We start from the raw sequence: 26457 nt of genomic DNA, 5'->3' as shown, positions 1-26457 counted from the left end.
CAGCCAACATTACATTAAAGCTAGTGCTTTCTTGGAAAAAGGCAGTGTTTATCATATATACAATTGTCCAGATAACAGAGCTACAACCGTTTTTTTTTTTTTTTTTTTTTTTTTGCCAAGCCTGGGGCCTTGTCTCAGGGCCTGAGCACTGTCCCTGGCTCCTTTTTTGCTCAAGGCTAGCACACTCTACCTTCTGAGCCACAGGGCCACTTCCAGCTTTTTCTGTTTATGTGGTGTTGAGGAATGGAACCCAGGACTTTGTGCATGCTAGGCAAGCACTCTACCACTAAAACACATTCCCAGCCCCGCTATAACCTTAAAAAAAAAAGATTTCTAGAGGGAATAATCTAAAGTTACTTTTATTTTCTTGTCTCAGGCATACTAAAGAGAAGTTTCAGTGCTTCAGGAGGAGACAGACAATCACACACAAGGTAGGAATACTTTTTTTTTTGCCTTTGCATAGCGGAGCAGTTGGTGGCTAAGTTGGAGCATGATGGCTAGAGGCTACCATGAGCATGTGCAAATGGAGGCTGTTAGAACCTACTCTGCCTAAGCTGATGATAATTTACCAAGTTTCATGCTTAGTGAGTTCTCAGCCTAGTCCCCAGCTCTTGCCTAGCTCTGCTCATTGTCCTTGTAACCTCCAGCAAGTCACTTTCTGAGCTCAGCATGGGTCAGGGGGGAGAATAGTTGTGCTCCCAGGGGACTAGGGCCTGGCTCCTATGGTTTCTCCACAGCCCAGGTACGCTTCTCATCCTTGCAAAAGTGTCAAGAAAAGGAATAAGGAATGGGTAAGGGGAACATCAAAATGGTGAGACAAAGGACAAAGGGCAAACTGGTGCAATACTCACAATATGTTAGAAATGACCTGTACAACTTGGGGGGCGGATGGGGAGGGAAATTGGGAGAAAAATGAGAGAGTGGGTAACAGGCTTGACAAGAAATGTACTCACTACCTTCTGCATGTAACCCCCCTGTATATCATCTTGACAATGCAATTAATTAAAAGAGAAAAGAAAAGGGTAAGGAGGAGACATTCTTATGTGACCACATCTAGCTTCAGGAGGTATAGGATATATTTGGGATTTTCTCTTTTAAGAGAGGGGAGGCATGTCTGAGTGCCTGAAGCAAGTGTGGGGAGGGAGGAAGGGAGAGGGAGGGAAGGCAGGGGGTAGAAGAGAGGGAGGGAGAGAAAGTGGGAAAGTGAGCCTCTGTAAACTCTTAAACATCACAGAACACTTGGAAGAGCAGTCCTGATGCTCTAGGCCACTGGTTCAGATTTCAGAACTGTCTAGATTTCAGGGGTCTGATCAGCTAGGAACAGCCAATACAGAGACAGGGAAGGGGTGGACCTGAGGGGTAGAGAGACTGCCTGAGTCAAGGCTGGGACAATGCCTAAGCAATCGTGCAACCACACCAGTCTGTTGCATAGTAAAAATCAAATGATGACATATAGCTGCCCTTTTTCATGAAGAGAACTTTATATTCAAATAGAGACCTGCAATCCGATGAATTTAGTGATCCTGGTGGTACCAAATAATTCCACGCTTGTTTTCTCAAAGGACCCATGGAAAAATTTATAAGACATTAGGGAGTGTCTGTCTGGCCTTTCAAAAACAAAAGAAATATATGTATGTTACATCCTGAGATGGTTTTCTATAAGCTAGTACTTAAACATTTTATAACAATTTGGCTAAACTAGACCTTGCAGATGGGAGAAGTTCAATTGGAAGCAGATAATTACAGAGCAAGCTTGGACTTAGGGTTGTGAATATGTTAAGGGATGGGAAATAGTTTGCCACTATACTGAGGATGGTGTTTACAAAAGCATGTCCTGGGTGAAGAGACCTGGCCTAAAGTAATACCTCCAGAGCTGTGCCCAGGTGTGTACATGGAGAGTGACGTGCCGTCAGTGAGGGCAGGCTGGTTTAAGGCAGGCTTTCTTCCTTTAAGGAACCCACAGTGTAATTCAAGACAAGGACAGACTTGAAGGGAAAATAGATCAAAGATGACATCAAGCAGGAGAGAAAATGAATTGCTTTTTTTGGTCTTCTTTCCAGGCGATCTCAAGGCCTCTCTAAATTAAAAGGAGACAAGTCTAATGCACATTTATAATTATTTAAAAGGCATTCAGCAAGGCTAATATTATTTTCGATCTAATTTGCTTAGGACTTCCCTGGGTTTCTTGGTTTATTAATGTGAAATGTGAACTCATCCTATAAAATATCTAGAAGAAAAATGATAAATTTGAATATAAAAGAAGACAGTAGTGCCATGTAAGAGTAAAGAAAAGAAATTGAAAATCAGTCTTGAGGTTTTTCTCCCCCTTTGGTGCCTTATATGAAGTGGGATGGAGGCCGTGACAGTGACTGAGGCCTCATGTGGCTCTCCTTGCACGGTCTCAACTTTGGTGACCCCAGGCCTAAGAAATCAGGCTTATATCCTAGCCAATGGACTGCTCAAGAAGTACTTTCTGAGAATGCCGGGGAGATTTTCTTGCGCAAGTAAGCCAGGCATCAGCAGTGGAGCAGAAAGGACCTTCCTTCCTTCCTCCCTCCCTCCCTCCCTCCCTCCTCCCTCCTCCCTCCCTTCCTCCCTCCCTTCCTCCCTCCCTCCCTCCCTCCCTCCCTCCCTCCCTCCCTCCTCCCTCCTTCCTTCCTTCCTTCCTTCCTTCCTTCCTTCCTTCCTTCCTTCCTTCCTTCCTTCCTTCTCCTTCCTTCCTTCTTTCCTTCCTTCCTTCCTTCCTTCCTTGTCCTAGGGCTTAAACTCTGGACATTCTCCCTGAGCTTTTGAGCTATAGGCTAACATTCTACCGTTTGCAGCTCCACTGCCGACCTTTTTGATAGTTTTTAGTGGAGATAAGAGTCTCATGGACTTTCCTGCCTGGGCTGACTTCCAGCCATGATCCTCAGGTCTCAACCTCCTGAGTAGCTAGGATTTCAGGTGTGAGCCAGCAGCTCCTAGCTTCAATTCTGCTTCCTCCAAGGAGTACCAAGGCTTGGAGGAGAAAGCACTATGTTCTTCTACCTATCTCTTAGAAGAGAAGGCACCCCAAGGATCCTAGCTAGGAATATGATTAGCAGCAGGATCAAGAAAAGATAGGTCTCCAATTTCTTTGAAAGTTTAGTGATTTTCAAACGATTAAAAAATTTCTCCCCTGTGTTACTGTTTGCCAGGAAGAACTAAGCATGGGCTTGGTGGATCTTATTTTATTTCAACCTACATTATTCTGTGAAGTAAAATTTGATAAGGCACACAGGCCTTCAGCCCTCTTAACCGTCATCCTCAGTTCTGAGTAGGCTTTGGTCTTTGTGTAATGGCCTTCCTAAGAATATTCATTCCAAGCCAGGCACCAGTAGCCCACACCTGAAATCCTAGCTACTCAGGAGGCCGAGATCTGAGGATTATGGTTTGAAGCCAGCCTAGGAAGGAAAGTCTGTGAGACTCTTATCTCCAATTAATCAGCAAAAAGCAGGAAGTGGAGCTGTGGTTTAAGTGTTTGAATGCTGGCCTTGAGGAAAACAAGCTCAGGCCCTGAGTTTAAGCCCCAGGATTAACATTAAAACGAAATACCAGAAACCCCCTAGAATTTCTTTTCAGATGAGTGCGATGGTATGTGCTTGTGTAGTCTCAGATACTCTGGTGGCTGAGGCAGGAAGATTCCTTGAGCTCATGAGTTCAAGACTAGTCTAGACAGCATGGCAAGACTCTATCACAAAGGAAAGACAGAGACAGAGAGGAAGGGAAGAAAGGAGGGAGAGAAGGGAAAGAAGGAAGGAGGAAGAGAGAGAAATAAAGAAATGTATCCAAGGAACAAATATTTTTTTGCTCTGTGCCTCATATACTCCAGACTATGCTTATCTTTGCCTTCCTCAGGACAGACTGTGTTGCAAATAGGTGCTGGTCTATAAATGCCTGTAGGCTCTTTAGATTAATGACTGTTATCTTAATATCAATTTTATGTCTCTCACACTATAAAGTACTGAAGTCTGCCTACTGGCTTGAATTTAGAGCTTTTGCCATAGCCTCTAGCTTACGTGCTTCATTCCTTAAAAAAAAAAAAAAAAAAAAAAAAAAAAAATTCCCCTGAAGATTCTGTTGCTTAGGCAACAAGAATTCTCCATGCTTGCTTGCCTCTTGTTGCCAAGGCAACAGGGTGTAGTTGGCAGGCTGGTTTGAGACATTGGCTGTTTTCAGTATCATGAGATGCCTGTGGTTTATAACTTCTTTAATGGGTTGGTGTGTGCATCATTTTGAGAGTATGCTTCTGCCTTTGATATACAGAGGGGACTGTAGATGTTTGAGACCATTCAGCAGCATAGTTTCGACCCAAAAGACCCCCGTGACATCTCAGAACCCTGTGATTCTTTCTTCCTTCTAGCAAGCAGCTCCTTTATTTCTTTATTATTAATTAATTAATTAATTAATTAATTTTACCTGTGATTATTCTCCCCATCCCACCCCCTATTTCATAATCTATATTGAATAAATATTTCTGAACACTACTTGCCAGAATCTACTTGGCTCATCTGCAGTGTCACAGGCCAGTAAGCTTTCAGTAACAAGAATGACATCATCACTGTGTTCCTCTCCTTTTCATGCTTGTTTCTAGCTGTCATGGTACTAAGACAAGAAAGTCACAGAAGTGTAACCTCACTTTCTTGTTGTGATACCAACTCTGTCAACACTGTAGACAGATGAAACTCTATTCAACCCTATATGCAAACTCAACTACATATAGTGTCCTGTTCACCTAGGACCTTCTTAGGGTGTCACTGCACCAATGACTTCTAGCTGTAAGCACATATGGTGTGGTTGCAATAACCTCAAAAGATGTATTTAAAAATATTATAAGCCAAAGTTCTCATTTTCTTCCTTCCTTTCCCTCCCTTCCCTCTCCCTCCCTCTTTCCCTCCCTCCCTCTTTCCTCCCCTTTTTTGTTCACCCCTCTCCCCCTCCCTACCTTTCTTGTTATCATCAAAGAGTATTGGCTACTTTTGACAGTTGCAGTAAATTATGTGATATAAATGAATGTGAACATGTTTCATTCATTCAGAGATATAGTTATAAGATTTCTTATGAGAAATAAAGTTCTTGAGATTTATCTTCTTTATGACCAGGACTATTTTGATGAATCATTATCCAAATAATCCATGATGTGTTTGAATTAAGTTAAAATTCTATTTTTTTTAAATTGCCAAACATGGGCTGGGAATATGGCCTAGTGGTAGAGTGCTTGCCTTGCATACATGAAGCCCTGGGTTCGACTCTCAGCACCACACATATAGAACAAACCAGAAATGGTGCTGTGGCTCAAGTGGTAGAGTGCTAGCCTTGAGCAAAAAGAAGCTCAGGGACACTGCTCAGGCCCTGAGTCCAAGCTCCAGGACTGGCAAAAAAAAATTGCCAAACATCTACATGCTTTCTATGTTACCTATGTGTGGTTTCAGTGGTTGTTATAGGCTAACACTCTTTCCCATCACTTGGGTTTGTCTTTTCATTTATGGGAACTGATGGGGTCCCATTATATCGAAGAAGTTGTTGATATGGACCTCCTGAAGTCTCCTTTGAGCCTTCCATTCCTCTGTAGTTCTTTTATAAGCCTGAAGTGCTATTGGCCAATGGCCATTTTAAACTTGGACACAATCTTCAATATTTTAAACTTTTAACCAGAAACGATGTCTGGAATGTTCTTGCTGTGCTAAATTATCTGTGCTTCCAGCTTGCGTGGTATCCCATCATCTGTCCTCATAATGTGCCACTGGACAGAAGCACCCACTGTGGCTCCGTCTAGAGGCTGACTTCCTCCCTCAGGCTCTATGTAATTTCAATCATTTGTCCATCTGTGGCCCCAACAATTACACATTAGAAACTATCACTTGTGGCCATGATGAATTGGCTCTTTTTTTAAGTGTCAGATGACACTTTTCTTGTGGCTAATGGTATAATTTCCAAATAAATTAACATTTTTTTCTGCTGTAATTATGCAATCTTGTAAATGTCAAGAGTGTGGAGAATGTTTCTTTTCACTTCTCTGGGTGTCTAGACCAGTGCCTACACACAGTGGGAATTTAGTAGCTGCTGAATAAATATGTGGTTTCTAAAAACTGTCCCCTAAAGTTCACTAAATAGGAATTTAGAATTATATAAAAGGCTAGCAAAGTTTGCACAACTCTGCATTGTCAGGGTGGTCTGTTTCACATACCCCACTCACATGTGCCATACACGTAATGTTTTCAATATGTAAAAAAATGTATGAGGCAAGGAGCTGGTGGCTCATGCCTATAATACTGACTGTTCAAGAAGCTGAGGTCTGAGGATTGCAGTTCAAAGCTAGCCTAGACAGGAAAAAGTGTGAAACTCTTATATTCAATTAATCACCAAAAAGCCAGAGTGGAGCTGTGGCTCAAGTGGTAGAGTACTGCTCTTGAGTGATAAAGCTGACGGACAGCACTCAGGCCCTGAGTCCAAGCCCCAGGACTGGCAAAAACAAAACAAAACAAAACAAAACAAAAACAAAATGTTTGAAATATTGTTTCTTCAGGACACAGAAATGATCATCTAGGTAACTCAGTGTGTGATTTATCTGATGTTCAAGAACATTCGTAGCATGAAGAATAGTTTTCCACAAGATTGTATTTTTATTCACCATTTAAGATAGTGAGGTCTATGAGGTATAGCAGGGTTAACAGCTTTATGACATGACTTTGATGTTGTGTGCTAGAGGAAAATGACCAATGCCCTATAAAAGAGTCTGGAATGTTTACTGTCAAGATTGCTGGGCATTTGTGGCTGACTTGAACAGTTGAAATGTGCTGGTGTAACTACGAAGTGAATTTCTAATTTCATTTAATATTAGTTTAAATTTAAAATAATGTAAATATTATTAATTTTTATATGTAAAATGATAATATTAAAACGATCCTTAGCAGGAAGAACAGTGCCAGAGGAATATCAATACCATACTTCAAATTCTATAGTAATAAAAACAGCTTGGTATTGGCACAAAAATATGCAAGAGGACCAATGGAATAGAACTGAAGACCCAGAAATGAACCTGCAGACCAATGGCCACTTAAAGGAGATAAAAATAGAATGGAAGAAAGACAGCCTCTTCAACAAATGGTTCTGGCAAAACTTGTTATACACCTGTAACAAACTAAAGCTAGATCCTTATATATCACCCTGTACCAGAACCAATTCCAAATGGATCAAAGACTTCGAGGTAAAAGCAGATACCCTGAAAACATTGTAGGAAGGAATAGAAGAAGCACGGGCTATTTGACATAGGAGGAGACTTTCTTAATAAAGACCTAGAAACACAACAAACCAAAGTTGAACAAATGGGATTGTATGAAACTGCAGAACTTCTGTATGGCAAAGGACATAGCTTGCAAGATAAATAGAAAGCCCCAGATTGGGAGAAGATCTTCACTGGCCACACAACAGACACGGGCCTCATATCTAAAATATACTTAGAACTCAAAAAATTAAGTTCCCCTAAAACAAATCCTCAGAGAAACAACTGCCACCTTAATAAGTGGGCTGAAGAGGAAATGAGAATGGCCAAGAGACACAAGAATAAGTGCTCTACATCACTGGCCATAAAAGAAATGCAAATCAAACCAAAATTGAGATTCCAACTCACCCTAGTAAGAACAGCCATTATCAAGAAAACTAATAACAGATTCTGGTGGGGATGTGGTCAAAAGGGAACCCTACTACACTGTTAGTGTGAGTGTAAACTTGTTCAAAAATTTTAGAAAGCAGTGTGGAGGTTCCTCAAAAGGCTAAACATAGAGCTCCCCTATGACCCAGCAACCCCACTTTTGGGCATCTACCCAAAAGATCACAAGCAAGACCACATTAAAGTTACCAGAACAATTATGTTCATCGCAGCACAATTTACCATCGCTAAAATATGGAACCAACCTAGATGCCCCTCAGTAGATGAATGGATCAAGAAAATGTGGTACATATACACAATGGAATTCTATGCTTCTATCAAAAAGAATGACATTGCCCCATTTGTAAGGAAATGGAAAGATTTGGAAAAAAATCATACTATGTGAAATAAGCCAGACCCAAAGAAACATAGACTCTATGGTTTCCCTCATTGGTAATAATTAATACTTGTCTAGGATAGTCCTAGCAGAAGATCACAATAGCTCAATAGCTAGTGCATATGATCATATAAGATGATGCTAAGCGAAATGAACTCCAAATTATAGAAAAAAGTCATTTATCATTGTTGTTATTATTTTCAATGTACTGTGTGAAATTAAGCCTTTTCTTTTGTTGTTCTTACCTATGGTTTTACCCCTGATCTCACTGTAACTGGTTTTGGTACCCTGGGTATTGTATATATGTTTATCAGAACTAGGGAAGGGAAGGGGAACATCAAAAATGAACAGACAAATGGTAAAAGGCAAACCAATGCAACACAGTACTTACAAGACAGTATGCTATAAACCAACTGTACAACTTGGGACAGTGGGGAGGGAATTGGAGAGGAGGGAAGGTGGGAGAAAATGAGGGAGGAGGTAACAAGTTGATAAGAAATGTACTCAGTGCCTTACATTTGAAAATGTAACCCCTCTATACATCATTTTGCAATAAATAAATTAAAAAAGAAATGATAATATCTTAGATATGCTTGTTTAAATAAAATAAGAAGAGTAATTTCACACTTTATTTTATTATTATTTTTATTCAGTTGTTGTACAAAGAGGTTTCAATTCCAGAAGCCAACTTATGAGTACAATGATTCTTGATCAATGTCTCCGTTCCTGTTGTTCTCTCCCATCCTTCCCTACCCCATTCCTACCCTCAAGGTACAGTCTAATTTTTATTTTAAAAAAATGGTCACCAAACCAGGCATGGTAGTTGCACAGCTCTAATTCTAAGCACTCAGGAGGCTGAGATAGGAGGATCACAAGACTGAGACTACCTTGAGCTACATAGTAAGTTTCCTGGCTAGCCCTGGATACATAGCAGGATCCTGTCTTAAAAGGAAACAAAAATGTAGCTACCAGAAAATTTAAAATTGCATACATTACATATACTATGTATCATATATTTGTGCCAGTACTTGAGCTCAGTTCCTTGGGATTTAAACTCAGGGCTTCACATTCTCACTTGGCTTTTTCACTCTACTGCTCAACATTTTGTTCATTAACTGGAGATGAAGTGTAGAAGGTTTTCTGCCTGGGCCAGCTTCCACCTCCATCCTCCAGGTCTCAGGCTCCTGAGCAGCTAGGGTAACGGGTGTTATAATTTGACTGGAGGGTGTGAAGTCAGATAGAAGACTGTTTTCAGTCATTGAGAGAACATTGGATGGGGCCTACTCTATGCAGTAGGATGTGGGGAGCAGAACAGAAGTTCAGCTCTCCAGCCCAGCCCCGAGGCCATGCCCCACAATGGCCATGACTGTGAACATGTCCTTCTCTGATTTTTTGAGGGCAGGTCTGTTTCTTTTTTTTGCTTAAACCCCTCCTTATCCCAAAGCCAAGAAGAGCTCATTAGCTGTACAAACTGTTGAGTATTATTTACATTTCAAGGTTCTGTCAATTTGGATTGGAAGGGGACAAAAAAACACTTATGGGATCCAAAGAGGGCTGGCTTGATGTAAAGGTCAAGGCGCTGCTGGGAAGGGGTAGGGAGGAAGCTCAGAAGTGGATCTGGGGACTGTGATTATTCTAGTACTTAGACTGGGTGTTCAATTTTGGTATTATTCTGGTACTTGCATTAAGTATTAGATTTTGGTACTATTTGAGTACCTCTGTTGTTGGGTGTTAGGTAAATGTGTCTCAGTTTTGTTTCATTCAGTAATTTAGATATGAAGTCTGTGTAAGGATTGAAAATTTTGATTAAAATGAAAAGGTTGGAACAAGAGAGTTAGTAGCTGTGTTTACTTTATCTGAATTCCTATACCAATCCTGCTGAACAAGTACACCCCACGTACCATGTAGGTGTTCAACATATTTCTGCTGGCTTGTGGTACATTAAGGTATGGCTTTTATAAGTTGTTAGAAAGCAGATTTCATTACAGAAAACTGCTAAGAAATTGACTTTAGGTTACAGTGGGAAAAAATAAGCTAAAGGTAATTGTGAATATTATTTCTGGCTGGTTAAAGCCACTTCCATGGGTAGAAGGCTCTGAGGCCAACTTTTAAGATGATCAGGCAGCCTAGAACTTTGGGTGTGTGTGTGTGTGGGGGGGGCGATGTTATTACTAACATCTTTGTGCTAATAAAAACATAAAAATTTAAAATGAAAAAATCATCTCATTTCATAGGAATATAGTTTCTTTCTTTGAAAACAGCAGTAGGAAATTGGGGAAAATACATATGTAAAATGTAGATGTTGTGTGTGTGTGTGTGTATGTGTGTTTTGTTGGTATGAAGGCTTAGATTTAGGGCCCTGTATTCTCACTTGTTTGATTGTGGGTGATGTACTACCATTTGAGTCACACTTCCCCTTGTGACTTTTTGCTGGTTCATTACAGATATGTTCCTATGAGTTGTCTGTCTAAGCTGGTTCTGAACAGGATTTCTCATATCTCAGCCTCTTGATTAGCTAGGATTATAAGCAGGAGCTACCAGTGCCTGGCTGTGTTCTTCGTTGTTAGTACAGAGTCACTTCTTTGATTTTAAGTGTAACCAAAAGAAAAGTAATTCAGGACACTGAGATTTAGGCTCTTAAACAGCCTTGTGAGTGAAGACAGCCATTATGGATTGAGCTTTCTGTATTTGCTAAGAGAGTATCCATTCTACTCTTGAGTGAGAATATGTATATTTCCTCTATTAAACCTTGAGAATAACCCTAAAAATGCTTATAATGTAGACCACAGCAGAATGTAGCTATCAATAAGTATGTGTTAAATTCAAGTTGAAGGAATCCTTCTAATGGCCTCTTCTTCTCTTTTCAGAGACTTCATTGGTGGCATAGGCTCAAGACCTAGACCAGGTAACTTCCTGTTAACAGCAATAAGATCAAATATGCCTTCCTAAAATTCAGTGTCATTTGTGTTTCAGTTTATACCTTTCCCACTTTTATTTCTTCAGCCTTGCTGCCTCTTGTATGCTCCTAATAGCACCACCCCTCATGCTCAGGGTCCACTGTTAAAGAACTGGAGGCCGAGTTAGTCCCAGTGTGGCAGTTCCATAGCATTCCTGTTGTGATTCTTTGTAATCTCAATGATCATGGTAGTACTTATGAGATCACATTGATGTTAGGGCCACAGTGGGCGAACACAGCATTACAGTTGGACCTGAAATATCTGATGATGTTTGAGATATTTTTAATACAAGTACCAGGAGAATTCTATTTGTGGTGTGTCTGCCACGATTGGAATTTGATGAGACCAAAACGATTTCTACATTCACACATTGATTAAAATATTATAGGCTTTTTTCCACAACTTTAATTTCTGCCTCATTGGGACTACTAGCCAGTTATGCTTAAAGTATGTTTTACTAACCAAAAGCAGGAACTGATTTTTTAAAAAAAATATCTCTATAAGCTCTGCATAATCCTGGTATGAGAAAGTGAATCTTTTTTCTTAAATCACCTTTACTCTTACACAGAAAATTCTTTTTAAGTTCTTTTTATTTGGTTACAATGACTAAAATTTTTATTTTATTTCTATTTGGTTAAAATGACCTTACATCATGTTTTCCCTTGTTTATGTAAGTGCCCTGACATAAAAATTAATATTGAGGGTGTGGGAAGAAAAAGGATTAATCTATCTAATCTTTCCATTGAAGAGGACCAAAGTCCAACAGTAGTAGTAAAATTATCAGGTGAAGGTAGACAATTCAGCAAAAAGTTAATACTTATGTTTTTATCATTTATAGGGGTATATCTACATCTCATATAAAAATGTCTGTTTTACTCCTTTTGTTAATTTGGAATTATTGTTTGACCACCACTTTAACTTTCGCTTTCTCAATTCATATTCTTTTGGAAGAACAACACAGATGGTGGGGATGGGTTTCCTGTAATATTAGGCTGTGTTTCTACCTTTATTTAATTTTCTTTGAAAGAATTATCGACAGTTCTGAGGCCAACACAATTTCAGCATAGATGTAAAAAAATGGTTTTATTATTGAGATGCCTAAAATGATCATGTCAATCACAGCTTTGTTCCTGTTACTGTGGCAAAGGTAAGTTCACAACATAATCATGAAATTAAAATGGTTGTTGTTGATTGATTTTTTATCACAATGAGAAAAGAGCACATACACACACAAATAAGCCACAGTTTGGTTGTAATCCATAATAGGAATTATTTGTTCTAAAGGGCACATTGAGTTGGTATGTTGTTACAAGGCTTGATTTTATGTCAGATATTGATCCAATCTCTGGAATTTTAAGTGATTTGCATTGCAGCACAGCTAGATACAGTACATCTCTTATTTCTATGTATCATATCATCTACATTTAAAAAAATTACTGATTTATGTGGGACTTAAATTTGAGTCAGGATATATGAAAGCATTTTAAGAGTCATCAAATGAAAATTTGGCCCATAAAAGGAATGATCAGTTTTTGCTAGTATCCTAGGACACATAAACATAGATGTGCATAAAGATTTTGTGTTAAAACCTCTGAGTTATTATAATTTCATTAAAAAAGATTTATTATCCCTCATCATACCACAAAATTATTTTTCTGAATGTTATAAAAGTCAGACTTTTTAAAGCATCATAGGCAAATTGGACTAGTGGGTGCTTTATCAAATGGTAAATAGATGGTACCAGTCCCATTCATGAAGGTCACCTCATCTGCAAATCATGATTGACTCCAATCATCACCGCCTGTTTCTATAGTAATAGTACAAAGATATGCTGTTGACAGCCCACTCCATCATAAGTGTCATGAGATCAGTTGTGAATTACACCTTAACTTCCTATATTAAAATAGTGTATTTTTATTTATTTATTAGCATTTTAGATGGAAAGAGCATGTTGGAAATTATGCATAGTCACCACTACCAGCCTTGTAATGACTAAATATTCTCAGACCTCTTAGTTCAGCGTGTGATGATTTGGCTGCATCAATGACCGCTTCAGACACCTGTACAACCAATAACTGGGAAGCAATTTCAGATTGATGTTATTAAATAACACCTTGTTCTATTTAATGTGTGTATCTGTGTGTGTTTGAACTCAGGGCTTCAGCATTTTCCCTGAGCTTTTCTGTTGAAGTGGAGCTGTGGTAGCAGTAGTGGTAGTGGTTGTGGTGGTGGTGGTGGTGGTGGTGGTGGTTTGGTAGTTATTTAGATATAAATCTCATGGGCTTTCTCCCTGAGTTGGCTTTGAACCATAATCCTCAGATCTCAGCCTACTGTGTAGCTAGCTGTGTAGCTGTGTAGGTGTGAGCCACTGGTGCCTGGGCTTCTCTCTTAATACTAAATTCTATCAATAAATTATTTGCTCATTTTCTTTGGATTAAATAACCAGTTGTAGTTCCCAATCAACAGAAATGAAATTTAGTAATTACTGTATTGCCTGGGTAAAAATATTAACAATAATTAACGTAGAATCCACAAATAAACATCTTTAATAATATTTATTTTAGCAGCATTTTCCCTACTGGTGAAATACCATTACACAGACTTCACTGTAGCAGAACACCATCTGTACTCTTATTTACTCAATATATATAGCCAGTGCTGGGGTTTGAACTGTGGGCCTGGGTGCTATCACTCGGCTCTTTTTCCTCAAGGCTAGCGCTCTACCACTTGAGCTACAGTGGCACTTCTAGCTTTTTCTATGAGTAATTAGAGAGATAAGAGTTTCATGTAGTTCTTGCATGAGCTGGCTTCAAACTGTGATCTTCAGATCTCAGCCTCCTGAATAGCAAGGATTACAAGCACGAGCCACTGCCTCCCAGCGTCTCAGAATTTGTCTTTAACACACTTTAAAAAAATCAACTCAAACTTATTTACAGAGGAAGTGTATATTATTTCTATAAATGGGAAACAAGTACAGTATCACTTGCCATAAATTGATGAAAGTTCTAAATATAAGCAAAATCTAAGGAAAACAACATTAAAATCTAAGTAGATATTGCTGTCCTGAGCTCTATTGTCTTCGTGATGAAAGGACATTAACTAGTATTTGAGAACTGGTGGAGATATTCTCATATCGTACTAGAACTTAATCCCCAATATAATCAGAGAAAGAAAACAAAATGGCACAAAGAATAGCTTTTCCACTGTGGCATCTGTACCCAATACACTTAACAGCATAAAATTAGGCTCCATAAGTACCCCATTCTTCGGGGAATTCAGTTCTTCAGAATCAATCAATTGAGTAAAAAGTGGGAGAACCTGTGGGACTCTCCATTTTTTATTTTTTCTATTATTATTATTTAGCACTAGCGCTTGAACTCAGAGATTCCTGGTTGTTTTGACAAGCCAGTCCTGTGGGACCTTATCTCAAAAAACAAATTAAAGGGGCTGGAGATATGGCCTAGTGGCAAGAGTGCTTGCCTCAAATACATGAGGCCCTGGGTTCGATTCCCCAGCACCACATATACAGAAAATGGCCAGAAGTGGCGCTGTGGCTCAGGTGGCAGAGTGCTAGCCTTGAGCAAAAAGAAGCCAGGGACAGTGCTCAGGCCCTGAGTCCAAGGCCCAGGACTGGCCAAAAAAAAAAAAAAAACAAATTAAAAACTAATGGAGTACAGTTCTAGGAAACATAGGGCTGGGGAGGGGGCGTAAGTCCCTGGTACTGTAAAAATAATAAACATATATAAGTAAGAGACTGATTCTTTGATCTCTATAGTTAATGTAATTGCTTTAACTGAAATGATAATACTGAGTATTTTGAGTGGGAATAACTCTAGGGTTGGTTGTATAGAAAAATACCCTTTTCTCTTGAGGTAAGGGAGATGACATAGATTTGTGGAAATTAAAATAATAACAAAACACAATTCAGAAAATGTTTGCTCTGCCACAGATACAGCGTGTACTGGAATGTGTGGGTTAAATGGACAATTTGGAGTATACAGGTCAAAGCCCAAGTTTGAGGTGCAAGTGTAATGTCAGCTAACAGCATGGCCTAATTTAACTGTTAAACAGCACTGACATTTTCCTGTTCCTTGCTGGGTTTTTCCTCTAGACAGTGCTTGACACCCAGGCACTGAGTGTGTATGCAGAATCTCTTGGGCTCTTAATTATATTTTTTTCTTAGATGACTGTGGTTCTATTTTTACCCTTATCCTTTGTTCATAAAGGTCAGATCTAAATAAAGCAGTTGATGTTTCATCCTAATATTTCAGCGAGCACAGCTAATATTCCCGTTGTCTTCACGCTTAGTAGCTCAGTTTCTAGTTAAATACTGGAATACTGTAGGTGAAATTAATTTTTACAGTTGTCAAAGTGACTCTGAATACAGGTTTTCTCTTGCTTTGTGAGTTGCTTTTTCTGCTTATAATTCAGCCTATGAAATTTTAGTCAAAATTCTAATAATGCTTGGCTATACTGTGTAATTTGGTATTTAATTATAGACTTCTTTGTATTTCTGTTGGAAGAGTGTGTTATTTATATTTCTCAACTAGATTATAAGCATCTTCAGCAAAGTTATATATATGTAGTGATATATATGTAGACATGTGTATATATGCACATATATAATTTGATATTGGTCTTGATTATGTACTCTGAGATGAGGCTGCTGAAAGCTACTTAGTGAGCAACTCACACAAATCTACTATTAAATAAGTTATAAGCTCTGCTTATCCTTGAATCTCTAATCTGCAAATCCAAAATCTGGACTGCTTCCTAATATAAAACTTTTAAAGTGCTGACACATGGAAAACTCATACTTAACCTCATGTGATTAGTCCCAGTCAAAATTTAGGTACACTCTATAAATATTGTGTAAAATTACCTTCAGGCTATGTGTATAATGTGTATAGAAATGTAAATGAATTTTATGTTTAGTCTAGGGTCCCATCTCCAATGTATCTCATTATGTACGTGTAAATGTTCTCCCAAATCCAACAATCTGTAATGAAAAATGCTTCTCTTCCCAAACATCTCAGATAAGAATAGCTTAACCCGTGTTACTTTCTTTTAGATTAGACTTGATATTGGGGTAGTATCTGAAGACACAGATTTCCTTTTCTAATGAGGATTTGCTTCCTCAGTCTTCATGCCGAGAGAGGCCCTGAAGGTCCCAAGAGGGTGCCACCTAGAGATGCAGATTTTAAAATAATCTCTGTAGGGATTTTTTTTTGGGGGGGTGGTACTATGGTTTTGAACTCAGGCCCTGGCACTCACTCAGCTTGCTTGCTCAGCTGGTGCTTGACCACTTGTGCCACATTACAGCCCAGATTTTTTTTTTTCAATCAGTTTTGGGGATGAGTCTCATGGACTAGGGCTGGCCTCGAATCAAGATTACTAGTTTGAGCCAACAGTACCCAGAGCAATTTTAAAGCAAGATTCTCAGTTTTCTGGAAGTTATTAATGAGTTCAATGCAAGCTAAGTACAAATGAAAACAAGCTTTTAAATTCAGCTTGCTTCTCTGCCCGCGGGCTTCTGCAGTGGAGGATGGGGTAAAGGAAGGAGAGGTTGAAACGTTCGGCACAAGAGGAAGGTCAGCAAGACAGGTGATGATTGTAGCATCGTGTTAAAAATAATTGAATGGAGAAAAGCTTGGCTCTCAAACCCCAACTTGTCACCATTAATGATTTTTAGTGGATTTTAACAAGTAGTTTCAGAGTCATGAGCTAATTGAATCAGTTTGTCACACAGATTAAGTGTTGAGGGTGATGAGCCAATCAATAGTAATGAGATCCTGAGCTTCACAGGAAGTCTTTTGCACGGGAACCAAGACATCTTGCATGCATGGACATCTAGCTGACATATTCCTTCATAGAAATATTTAGTGCAGCAGCCAGCAAAAGATATTCCTGTCTGTCTGTCTGTCTGTCTGCCAGCCTACCTACTTGTTTATCTATCATCTGTTCATCTGTCCATCTGCTTGTCTGTCTGTCTGTCCATTGATCTATGTGTATGTCCACAAGTCTATTCCTGCTTGGAAACCTCAGTCTATATTTAACCTGAAAGTGAATATTAGTTTTGGGATGAGTTATTGAATTTGTGTTAGTTTCCTTTCTTAAAAAAAATGTTGATCAAACCATTAAGTTAGGCTGTCAGCCCAGTCATTCTCTAACAGCTGCTGCAGGAGTCATCTCTCCTAACAGCAAGAGGCCTGTTTCTTTTGCCCAGATCACTGCTTTTCCTGTATGGCTGAGACCAACCCTCCTTATTATGGTTCAGCAGGTTATTGAGTGTGAGAAACACATTCACACAAGCTCAAAAGAATGGACTAGAAGACATGAAGTGCAGCAGAAGCGAGACTTTAATGATGCTATAAAGGGAGTTTGGTAGGGAGGCACACGAGAAGAGGTTGCAGCAATCAATGTGTTCCTTAATATACAGATCCCTTCCCCCAGTTCCGCATTGGCTGGGTAGTATGGGGTGTACAATCTTTCCAGCCATTGGGTAAGTTTCATTATCTTCTATTTACTAATTTTAACACAGGCACCTCTTGAAAATGAATTTTAGAAGAGGGCTATGGTTGTCTCTACCCCTCTTTGTTCTCTTGTGGTGGGAAGGCTTTCCTGGGTTTGTTTCCTGGCACATACATGATATTTACTAGCTTTCTCATTAATAAGGTGTTTCCCCCTCTTGCCCTGCTGCTTGATCCCCTTCTGATGCTCTGTTTGCCTGCTGTGTTTGTCTAGGGGCCTTCCAAGTGCATGACTTCACTATGTGACTATTGTCACATCAGTCAGCTGTTAAGTCCTTGCATAAACAAGCTCCTGGTAAATTTTCACTCAGGATCAGATTCCTTGTCTTGAAAATGAAACACCATTGACTTTATTTCTTATAGTGAGGATATTCTAGACAGTATCAATTAAATTTTATTTATATAATCGCTTACATTGGAGTTAAGAAAAAGGATAATTGCTATTCTTCAGCAGGTGTCCAGGCTTTATTTAATACATTAGTGCTAGCACCAAGTGGTGGACAAAGAGCCAGTGAGAATTAGAACAGGAATTCCTACAGGTGCACAGAAAGGAAAAGATGAGAGATGACTGCTAAGTGAAGCACAAGACTGATGAAATTTCTGCAGAACAATAAAACCATATTAACTTCATCAGGCTTTTAGTATATCAATTTCTGCAGGTGAACTTCTGCTCTAAACTGCCTGCACCTTTATTGGTGTAGATTGATAGTTAAATTTACTGTGATGAGTTAAATTTACTGTGATATTATTGAAGAGCATTAGATTGGGGCCAAGTTCTGGTGTATGAATGAGGAGAGACAAAGCTCAGTTTTGCTTACTGCTCCTTCTAGTTTGATTTGTTAGCCTTTGCATGCATAATGACATTCTCTTGAGAAATCTGACCTTCATCAGTAGAACTGACTCCCAGAGCAAAACCAATTCCCTCTGGTAAGAACCAAGGGAAGCAGAATGACTGATCAGTGATAGGAATCATCGTGGAAGGAATAATGGAGTCAGTGAGGAAGAGCAGGCTCTGCGGATCACCCGGAGTGCAGGTGCTATATTTGGGGGACACAAACTCAGGAAGAGAATGTAATTTCTCTACTTCCCCCAAACTGAATTTAGTAGCTTCATCGATTGCTATCAGAAAACCTAACTGGCAAGTATACAGGCAATGTGTTGGCTCCCATTGCTTGAGGGAATCTCAGGCAACTTGGCAATTGCTCTCTGTCTGCTCTTGTTTGTTTTTGGTTTTTGTGGTCAGTCCTGGGGCTTGGACTCAGGGCCTGAGCACTGTCCCTGGCTTCTTTTTGCTCAAGGCTAACACTCTGCCACTTGAGCCACAGCACCACTTCCAGCACTTTCTATATATGTTGTGCTGAGGAATCAAACCCAGGGCTTCATGTATATGAGATGAGCACTTTACCTCTAGGCCATATTCCCAGGCTTTGCTCTCTGCTCTTGTACTCCCTGGGTGACACTTTTGCTCCTTGGGCTTTCATCTGTGCTATAGTATTGGGGCTTTGGAGTGGCTATTGAGTGTGTCCCCCATTCTCCTTGGGTCCAGGCCCCATCCATATTTCCAGAGATGGCTGTGTGATCGCCTTAGTGTGAAGGTAAGATCTAGCAGTATCATGGGGCTTTCTCAGGGAGGTGGGAAGGGCTAGCCTGCTCTTCCTCCAGCCCACTGGAAATCCTTAGCATGTGTCTTTCCTTCTGTCCTGGCTCTTCCTGCTGGCCCTGCCCGAGGCCTCGTGGGAAGGAAGTCCACAGCCTTCCACATTTGGCTGTCCAAAGCTGAGAAGAGCCCTGTCAACCAGCTTTCCCCTCCTTCCTGCCCCAACCCCACTTTGTCTAGAGTGAGCTGGGATGGACTGTCTTTTCTTCCCATTTCCTCCTCTTTACCTTCTTAGTAATTTTCACTGCTCAAGATGGAAGAAGGGTGTTCAGAAAATAGTCTCTGAATCTTTCAGCCTTTGGCTGAAACTTGTTTTAAGAAAGAAGCCTGGGTTGTGGGAGAGGGGTTACAGAAATGGAGAGACCAGGGGTGAACAAATGCAGCTGTGGTGCTCACTAAACACTACGTGGAAAATGAACTTTATACCTTGTGGGTGAGGATGGGAGGGAAAAACAGGGCGTGAGAAAGGAAAGGGTGATGTTGTCCAAAAAGAAATGTACTTTTTAAAAAACAATCTTTCTAGTTTATTGGCTTTGTATGACTTCTAACTTTCATTTTTAAATGTCCTTGATAAGCCAATTATGAAACTCAAACTTTGAAAATTACCCAGGATTCACACTATTTTAATTATTTCTGACTCTGTGATTCCCATAATCACCAAACAGAAATGTACTCTTTACCTGACTTATGTAACTGTAACCCTTGTTCTGTACATCACCTTTATTTTTTTTTAGCCACCATCTAAGCTGATTCTTTTTATTTTATTTTATTTTATATTTTTATTATCAAGCTGAATTACAGGGAGGTTACAGTTTCATACCTTAGGCAATGGATACATTTCTTGTACTGTTTTTCACCTGATCCCTTGTTCCCCCTCCCCCTTCCCCTTTTCCTTCCCCCCCCCCATTGAGTTGTTCAATTCATTTACACCAAAGAGTTTTGCAAGTATTGCTTTTGTAGTTGTTTGTCTTTTTTTACCCTGTGTCTCTCGAATTTGGCATTCCCTTTCAATTTCCTAGTTCTAATACCAGTATACATGGTTTCCAGTATACTCAGATAAGATACAGAGATAGTGTAGGTACAACCACAGGAGGGTGATACAAGAAGATCATCATTAATTGAAGCTACAGTTAAACATGGCACATTGAAAGTAGTTACAACTGTGATATAACAATCGTTTCCATAACATGGAGTTCATTTCATTTAGCATCATCTTATGTGTTCATAAGGGTATAGCTACTGGGCTCTTGTGTTCCTCTGCTGTGACTTGCCTAAACCTGTGCTAGTTATTCCCTATAAGGGAGACCATAGAGTCCATGTTTCTTTGGGTCTGGCTCACTTCACTTAGTATAACTTTTTCCAAGTCCTTCCATTTCCTTACAAATGGGGCAATGTCATTCTTTCTGATAGAGGCACAAAATTCCATTGTGTATATGTACCACATTTTCCTGATTCATTCTTCTACTGAGGGGCATCTGGGTTGGTTCCAGATTCTAGCTATTACAAATTGTGCTGTAATGAACATTGTTGTGCTGGTGGCTTTAGTGTGTTCTTGTTTGTGGTCTTTTGGATAGATACCCAAAAGTGGGGCTGCTGGGTCATAGGGGAGTTTTATGTTTAGCCTTCTGAGGAATCTCCATACTGCTTGCCAGAGTGGCTGAACCAGTTTACATTCCCACCAGCAATGAAGTAGGGTTCCCTTTTGGCCACATCCCCTCCAACAATTGTTATTATTAGTTTTCTTGATACAGGCTGTACATCATCTTTATAACAACAATTAAAAAATTAAAAAAAAAAGAAGCACAGGAACTTGCTCCTTGTGTTCCTGGTTCCTCTCTGCCCCTCTGCCTTGAGGCAATGGAAGCCTCACCTCCTATTTCTTAATGGCGGAGGCTCATGAATCAAAAACAAGTGCAGGAAACAATACTGCAGAAATCCATGCACCATGCTCTATTTCATGCAGCCATTTCTAGCAGTTCGCACTTAAAAGGTACTGAGATTGTATTTTATGTAATGAAGGAATAACTAGAAATATAGTAGTTTTGAATCGGGAGAACCCTAACCCTCCAACACACACACACACACACACACACACACACACACACACACACACACACACACACACACCAGACAGATGCATCCCATTAAAAGAGATTTCCTCAGAATAGAGATTTCCTCAGAATACCAGAGGGAAGGACTTCAAAGCAGCTTTGCTTCTGGTGTCCTTTAAACCACTTGGTTCAGAAGATTCAAATGAGAGGACTTTGTTGTCTGAGCTGGGGGTTAAAGGAGCTGATGCTTTGAGTTGGCTTCCTGTCATCCAGAGGGAAATTCTACAAGGCCTGAGAGGAGCAGGGAACTGGGCGGAGAGAGTCAAGTCCTTTCCTGTCAATTCTTGCCTCATGGATTGTGGAACTTCCTGTTTGTTTCTGTTGGGAAATACCCCATGTCCAAGCCCCTTACTTCACTGACACTTTCTTCTCTTCTTGATGGGACCTTGTATTAAGTTAGATTCTCATGACTGTACTAAAATACCTAAGGAAGGCTAACCTTATAAATAAGAGGTTTATTAGCTCACAAGTTTAAGGATATGTCATTCACACTGGCTTAGTGCTGGAGAGGCAGCATGCTGAAGAAACACTTGGCATCACATAGAAAGATGCCTGTGTCTGTTGGTCTGTTCTCTTCCCTTTCTTATAAAGCCACCAGGAATGGATCGTGGGAACTCTACCCCTCATGTCCTCATGCAAACCCAATCATTCTTTTTTTTTTTTGGCAGTCCTGGGGCTTGGACTCAGGGCCTGAGCACTGTCCCTGGCTTCTTTTTGCTCAAGGCTAGCACTCTGCCACTTGAGCCACAGCACCACTTCTGGTCATTTTCTATATATGTGGTGCTGGGGAATCGAACCCAGGGCTTCATGTATAAGGAGGCAAGCACTCTAGCCACTAGGCCATATCCCCAGCCACCCCAATCATTCTTGAGGGCGTACTTCTGCTGAGCTCATGTTGAGTTCATAGGAGGCTCATCCTGAGCCATGGGATGGATTCTCACTTTCTTACTGGTGTTATAGAACATGGGGATTGAAGTCTTGCATGAGTTTGGGGGACAAACAGGATTCAACAGAGCAGATGTCAGGCACCGAGCCTCTCGGGCTCAGACTCCAGCAGCCTCCTTGACTCTGGCTCCCACAGTCACTGCACATTATAGATCTCCTCCCCACCTCATGGTACACAGAACCTCAGCCCTTCATGCTATTGCTCCTCCCATCATATTTCCATTTCTGACAAAGAAACGAAGGCTCAAAGAAGTCTGAAACCCTGTTGCTGACACTCATGAGAGACAGAGTATTCCAGTCCAGTATGCCTTTAGCGCTAGATTTTTTTTCTCATGGATTGCCTTTCATGAAATTCATCTCCTTGTGGCTTCTCTCTGTCCTATGTGGTTGGTCTTTGGCCCCCTCTCCGGTTGATCATACACTGTCCAAGCCAGGAACAGCCCTCACTGAGCTGACTAGTTTTTTGCACAAACTCTTGTATGGGAGCATGGAACCATGCTCCCTTATATACTCCAGCCATGTCCTGTGCCTATTGAAAGCCTCATCCCCCTCACCCACCCTCCTCCTCATCACCCAGCCCATGGCTCATGATGAGCCTCCTGTGAAGCTGCCTGAGTGGCCCAGGAGGTGATAGTCAATCTGGTAGTCTTTCTCCAGGATATTGCTCCAAAGAAGAGCAAAGTATTTTCCCCTTCTTCAGGGAGATCCACTCTCTACTTTCTTCTAGTTGTCGAACAATTAATTAGGTGGCATTGATCAAGACATGGTGCATTCATAAATTTCATTGTTGAATTTAAAAAGGGAGTAAATATAGTCATAATATTTGATGTGAAAGATTCATGATTCTTCACGAAGAAAATTAAGCAAAATAATGAAGTTGTTACTCTGTATTGACTAAATAAAAGAGTACAGTATTATCTATCTATCTATCTATCTTGTTTAATTTGTTTTTATTAGCAGGGTAGGAGTTGTAGTTTAGAGTAGATATCTAGTCTAAATCAAGTTTGAATGTACCAGATATGGGCAGCTTCCTTGTTTATCATAATGTGCTCCAAGATGATAAAACAGAATATACTATACAGTGAAGTCTGCAAAGACCTGGGCCCTCACCTATGAAATACATTTTTTTTTGTGCATGTATGTGTTCTTGATGGTTTTACAAGAGGCATGTGAAACTAAACATCTGTAATTGAAATTTTAGAAACTAAACAAACTACTTTCAAAAGTCAAAGATTTACTGGTAGAGGGTGTTAAGAGAAGTAATTTTTAAGTCAAATTGCATCCATCTGTGATTAGTTGAGGAGGTGCCATCTTCATTAATACTCTGTTTTTGTGTTTAGGGTCATAGATGGGTACATGCTATGTCAAGGTAGAGCCAACCCTGTGTGGCATTCCATTGAAATGTCATAACAAACGTAGGAATGCTCAGCTGGACCATGGAATTTTTAGCTACAAAGGTCACATTTACAAACACTTGTCAGCATAAAAATACTTAAAACCTAAGCCCCCTGTTTCCAGAAAATGTGAAGATAATGTTTCTCTAGCAATATAAGTGTGGCCCCCTTTACATTTTGGTTTGGTTCTAGACAAATTAGATTTTCAGAATATTTCTGCAAGGAGTATCATTCAGAACATGTGGCACGTGGACACTTGGGGGAGACCATGCCATCGCTGTTTTCTGCTTCGTAGTTATATTAGTGCTTTCTAAATTACCTTCTTATATTTTTACCTGGCCTAGGGGCAGTATATCAAACAAGATGCTGGTGCTTCAAAAAAGTTAGACACATTGTGCTCAGGAAGTAGACTATTTAACTTCCAAACGTTTGCACAGGTTATTAACAGAGAGAATATAGAACTACATTATTTCTTGTGTAATTTTTCAATCAACTTAGTAAAGATTCCCATAAACAGGTTGTTTATCTTTATTGAATAATACTGTCAGTTTTCATTTGCTTATAATAAAATAAGTTGGCTCTTTAAATAGCCACATTGAATTATCTCTTCAGACATTTTGAAAATGTCTTAGTGACATATGCAGACTTTCTCAGAAATACCTATATAACAATGATTTTTAAAAATCTTAATTATTGATAGAGAAATGATTATTCTCTTTAATTTTACATAGACTCAGTGTTTGGTGGAGGGTAAAATGTAGCATTAGGAACTTTCCCCCCCTGTCCTAGGGCTTGAACTCAGGGGTTAGGTGCTATCCTGAGCTTTTTGGCTTAAGGCTAGCACTCTTCCACTTAATCTACAGCTCCACTTCTGGCTTTTGGTGGTTAATTGGAGAGAAGAGTCTCATGGACTTTCTTGCCTGGGCTGGCTTTGAACTTCAAACCTCAGGTCTCAGCCTCCTGAGTAGCTAGGATTACAGGCATGAGCCACCAGTGCCCAACAGGATTAGGGGCTTTTTAAAAAGGAAAATTAGTAGGTAGAAGAGAGTTGCAGAAAGTATGCCAATGGTAAAGTGTGAAGGGAAAGGGCAGAAGAGGAGACAGAGGGAGAGTGACAGACATCCACAAATTTGAAGACTCTCTTCAATTTCTCCTCTGTGATCTGCAAGTACAGAGGGGGTGTCATGGCTAATATAGGGATCAAAGCTATTCCTTTAACTATCTCTGTGTCTCCCAAGTTAAGGATAGACCACTTGTGGCCACGGCACATAACATCAGGGCAACAACTCATCTACAACTCAGTACCAGTTAGCCCGAAACTGTGAAGTTGATGTGATTTTTCAGCGAGGATATTTCAAAATACAAGTTATCACTTGCAATAAGGATTCAAAAGTTCGTTCTAACTAAGAATTTTTGCTTTTTTGCTCTGAAAAAATCCTGTTTGGTATTTGCATTTTATAGTTTTAAGATGTCGTAGAATTTTAAATGTAAAATATTAGCACTTGTTAGCCTCTTATCTCCACTTCTCAGAAGTGGCTTTTCATCCGTTTTCTAAGGCACCACTGCCTCCTGGTGGTAGTCATCTGTAATTGCAGGCAAAATATCAAACTATCAAGGGACAAGTTCTCTTTCAAATGTTAGGGCTGATACCATTGTTACATTACTTGGAAATGTGAGACACGAAGGGAAAGGATTGCTTATTGTAGGGTCTGTGTTTGTTGTCTCATTGGTAGGATAAGGTCTTTGTTTAAAAAGTACTTTAGAGGGTTAATTTTTTTTCAAATATATTATGTACGTGTATGGAAATATCATATTACAAATGTGTTAAACCAAGAAAAAATGTAAATTTGGAAAAATGAAATTTTTTCTCAGAATTTTACCTTTTTTCCACTACTGCTTTTTCTCGTACGAGAACTTGACTAACTGCAGAATTTGTCACTGGCAGCATCTGCAGGAATTGCTGTGTCCCAAAGGAAAGTGCGCCAAATCAGTGACCCCATCCAGCAGATATTAATTCAGCTGCACAAAGTCATCTATATCACGCAGGTGAGTGCTCTGGCTTCTCATTGCCTTTTCATTTTTGATGCAAGCTTGATGCCAATTTTGGTGAACTGGATACCTGTGGAACTTAAAACGAGTGAATATTTTGTCACCTTCCTACCAATTATACATATATGGGATACTTTGACTCAGCAGCAAAACTGAAAAGGCAGTAAGGTGATAAAACAACTATATCAGGTTTTCCCAGGACTTCTAATCTGCTCTGCCATTCATAGTGTCCAACCTAAATGAGAATTTCCTACCAGTGGCACAGAAATGTGGGAATGAAGAGCCTTCTTTTTCCATAGCAGTTTTGCCACAGGAAGGAAAGTAAAGCAATGTCCCTTTCATTTATTCTGAAGATTGACACCCACGCAAAACCAACATGAAATCTATGATTATTAAGACTTTCTGTCTGTAAATCTCAATGACTCATAGGCAATGAAAAGTATCTATTAATTATTGACAGAAATCTGTCCAGTGCTATACAACTTCAATAGTCATTCACCAAAACATGACCTGTTGCAAGACAACTCGAGTAGTTATTCACCAAAAGTACACATCATTAAATTTCACAGGAAAGGTATAGACATTGGACAAAAGCAAAATTATTATTTTCAAGTGTAAGATTGTATTTCTATGTACTATTTTTTATGCAGTCATTTGGTATATAATTAACAAGTGCCTTTTATATGCCAGGTATTTGAGAAATATCTGTGAACAAAAGACAAATGTTTTGTTACCCTAAGATTCAAAGAAC

General features: G+C 39.7%; 1 protein-coding gene across 1 annotated transcript in view; it reads left to right on the top strand.

Annotated features, from left to right (window-relative positions):
- Positions 1-26457, top strand: part of Nek10 (NIMA related kinase 10) — a 171625-nt gene that overhangs the window by 124788 nt on the left and 20380 nt on the right. Inside the window, exons 29-31 of the mRNA XM_048355989.1 lie at positions 377-431; positions 10931-10968; positions 25603-25703. Of these exons, the coding sequence (XP_048211946.1) occupies positions 377-431; positions 10931-10968; positions 25603-25703 (194 nt within the window). The remainder of the gene's footprint in view (positions 1-376; positions 432-10930; positions 10969-25602; positions 25704-26457) is intronic.

The sequence above is a fragment of the Perognathus longimembris genome, chromosome 10 (genome assembly GCF_023159225.1).
Source record: "Perognathus longimembris pacificus isolate PPM17 chromosome 10, ASM2315922v1, whole genome shotgun sequence".
NCBI classification, from domain to species: Eukaryota; Metazoa; Chordata; class Mammalia; order Rodentia; family Heteromyidae; genus Perognathus; species Perognathus longimembris.
Note: the sequence above shows the minus strand (reverse complement) of the source record. Positions and strands in the feature narration are given on the sequence as shown.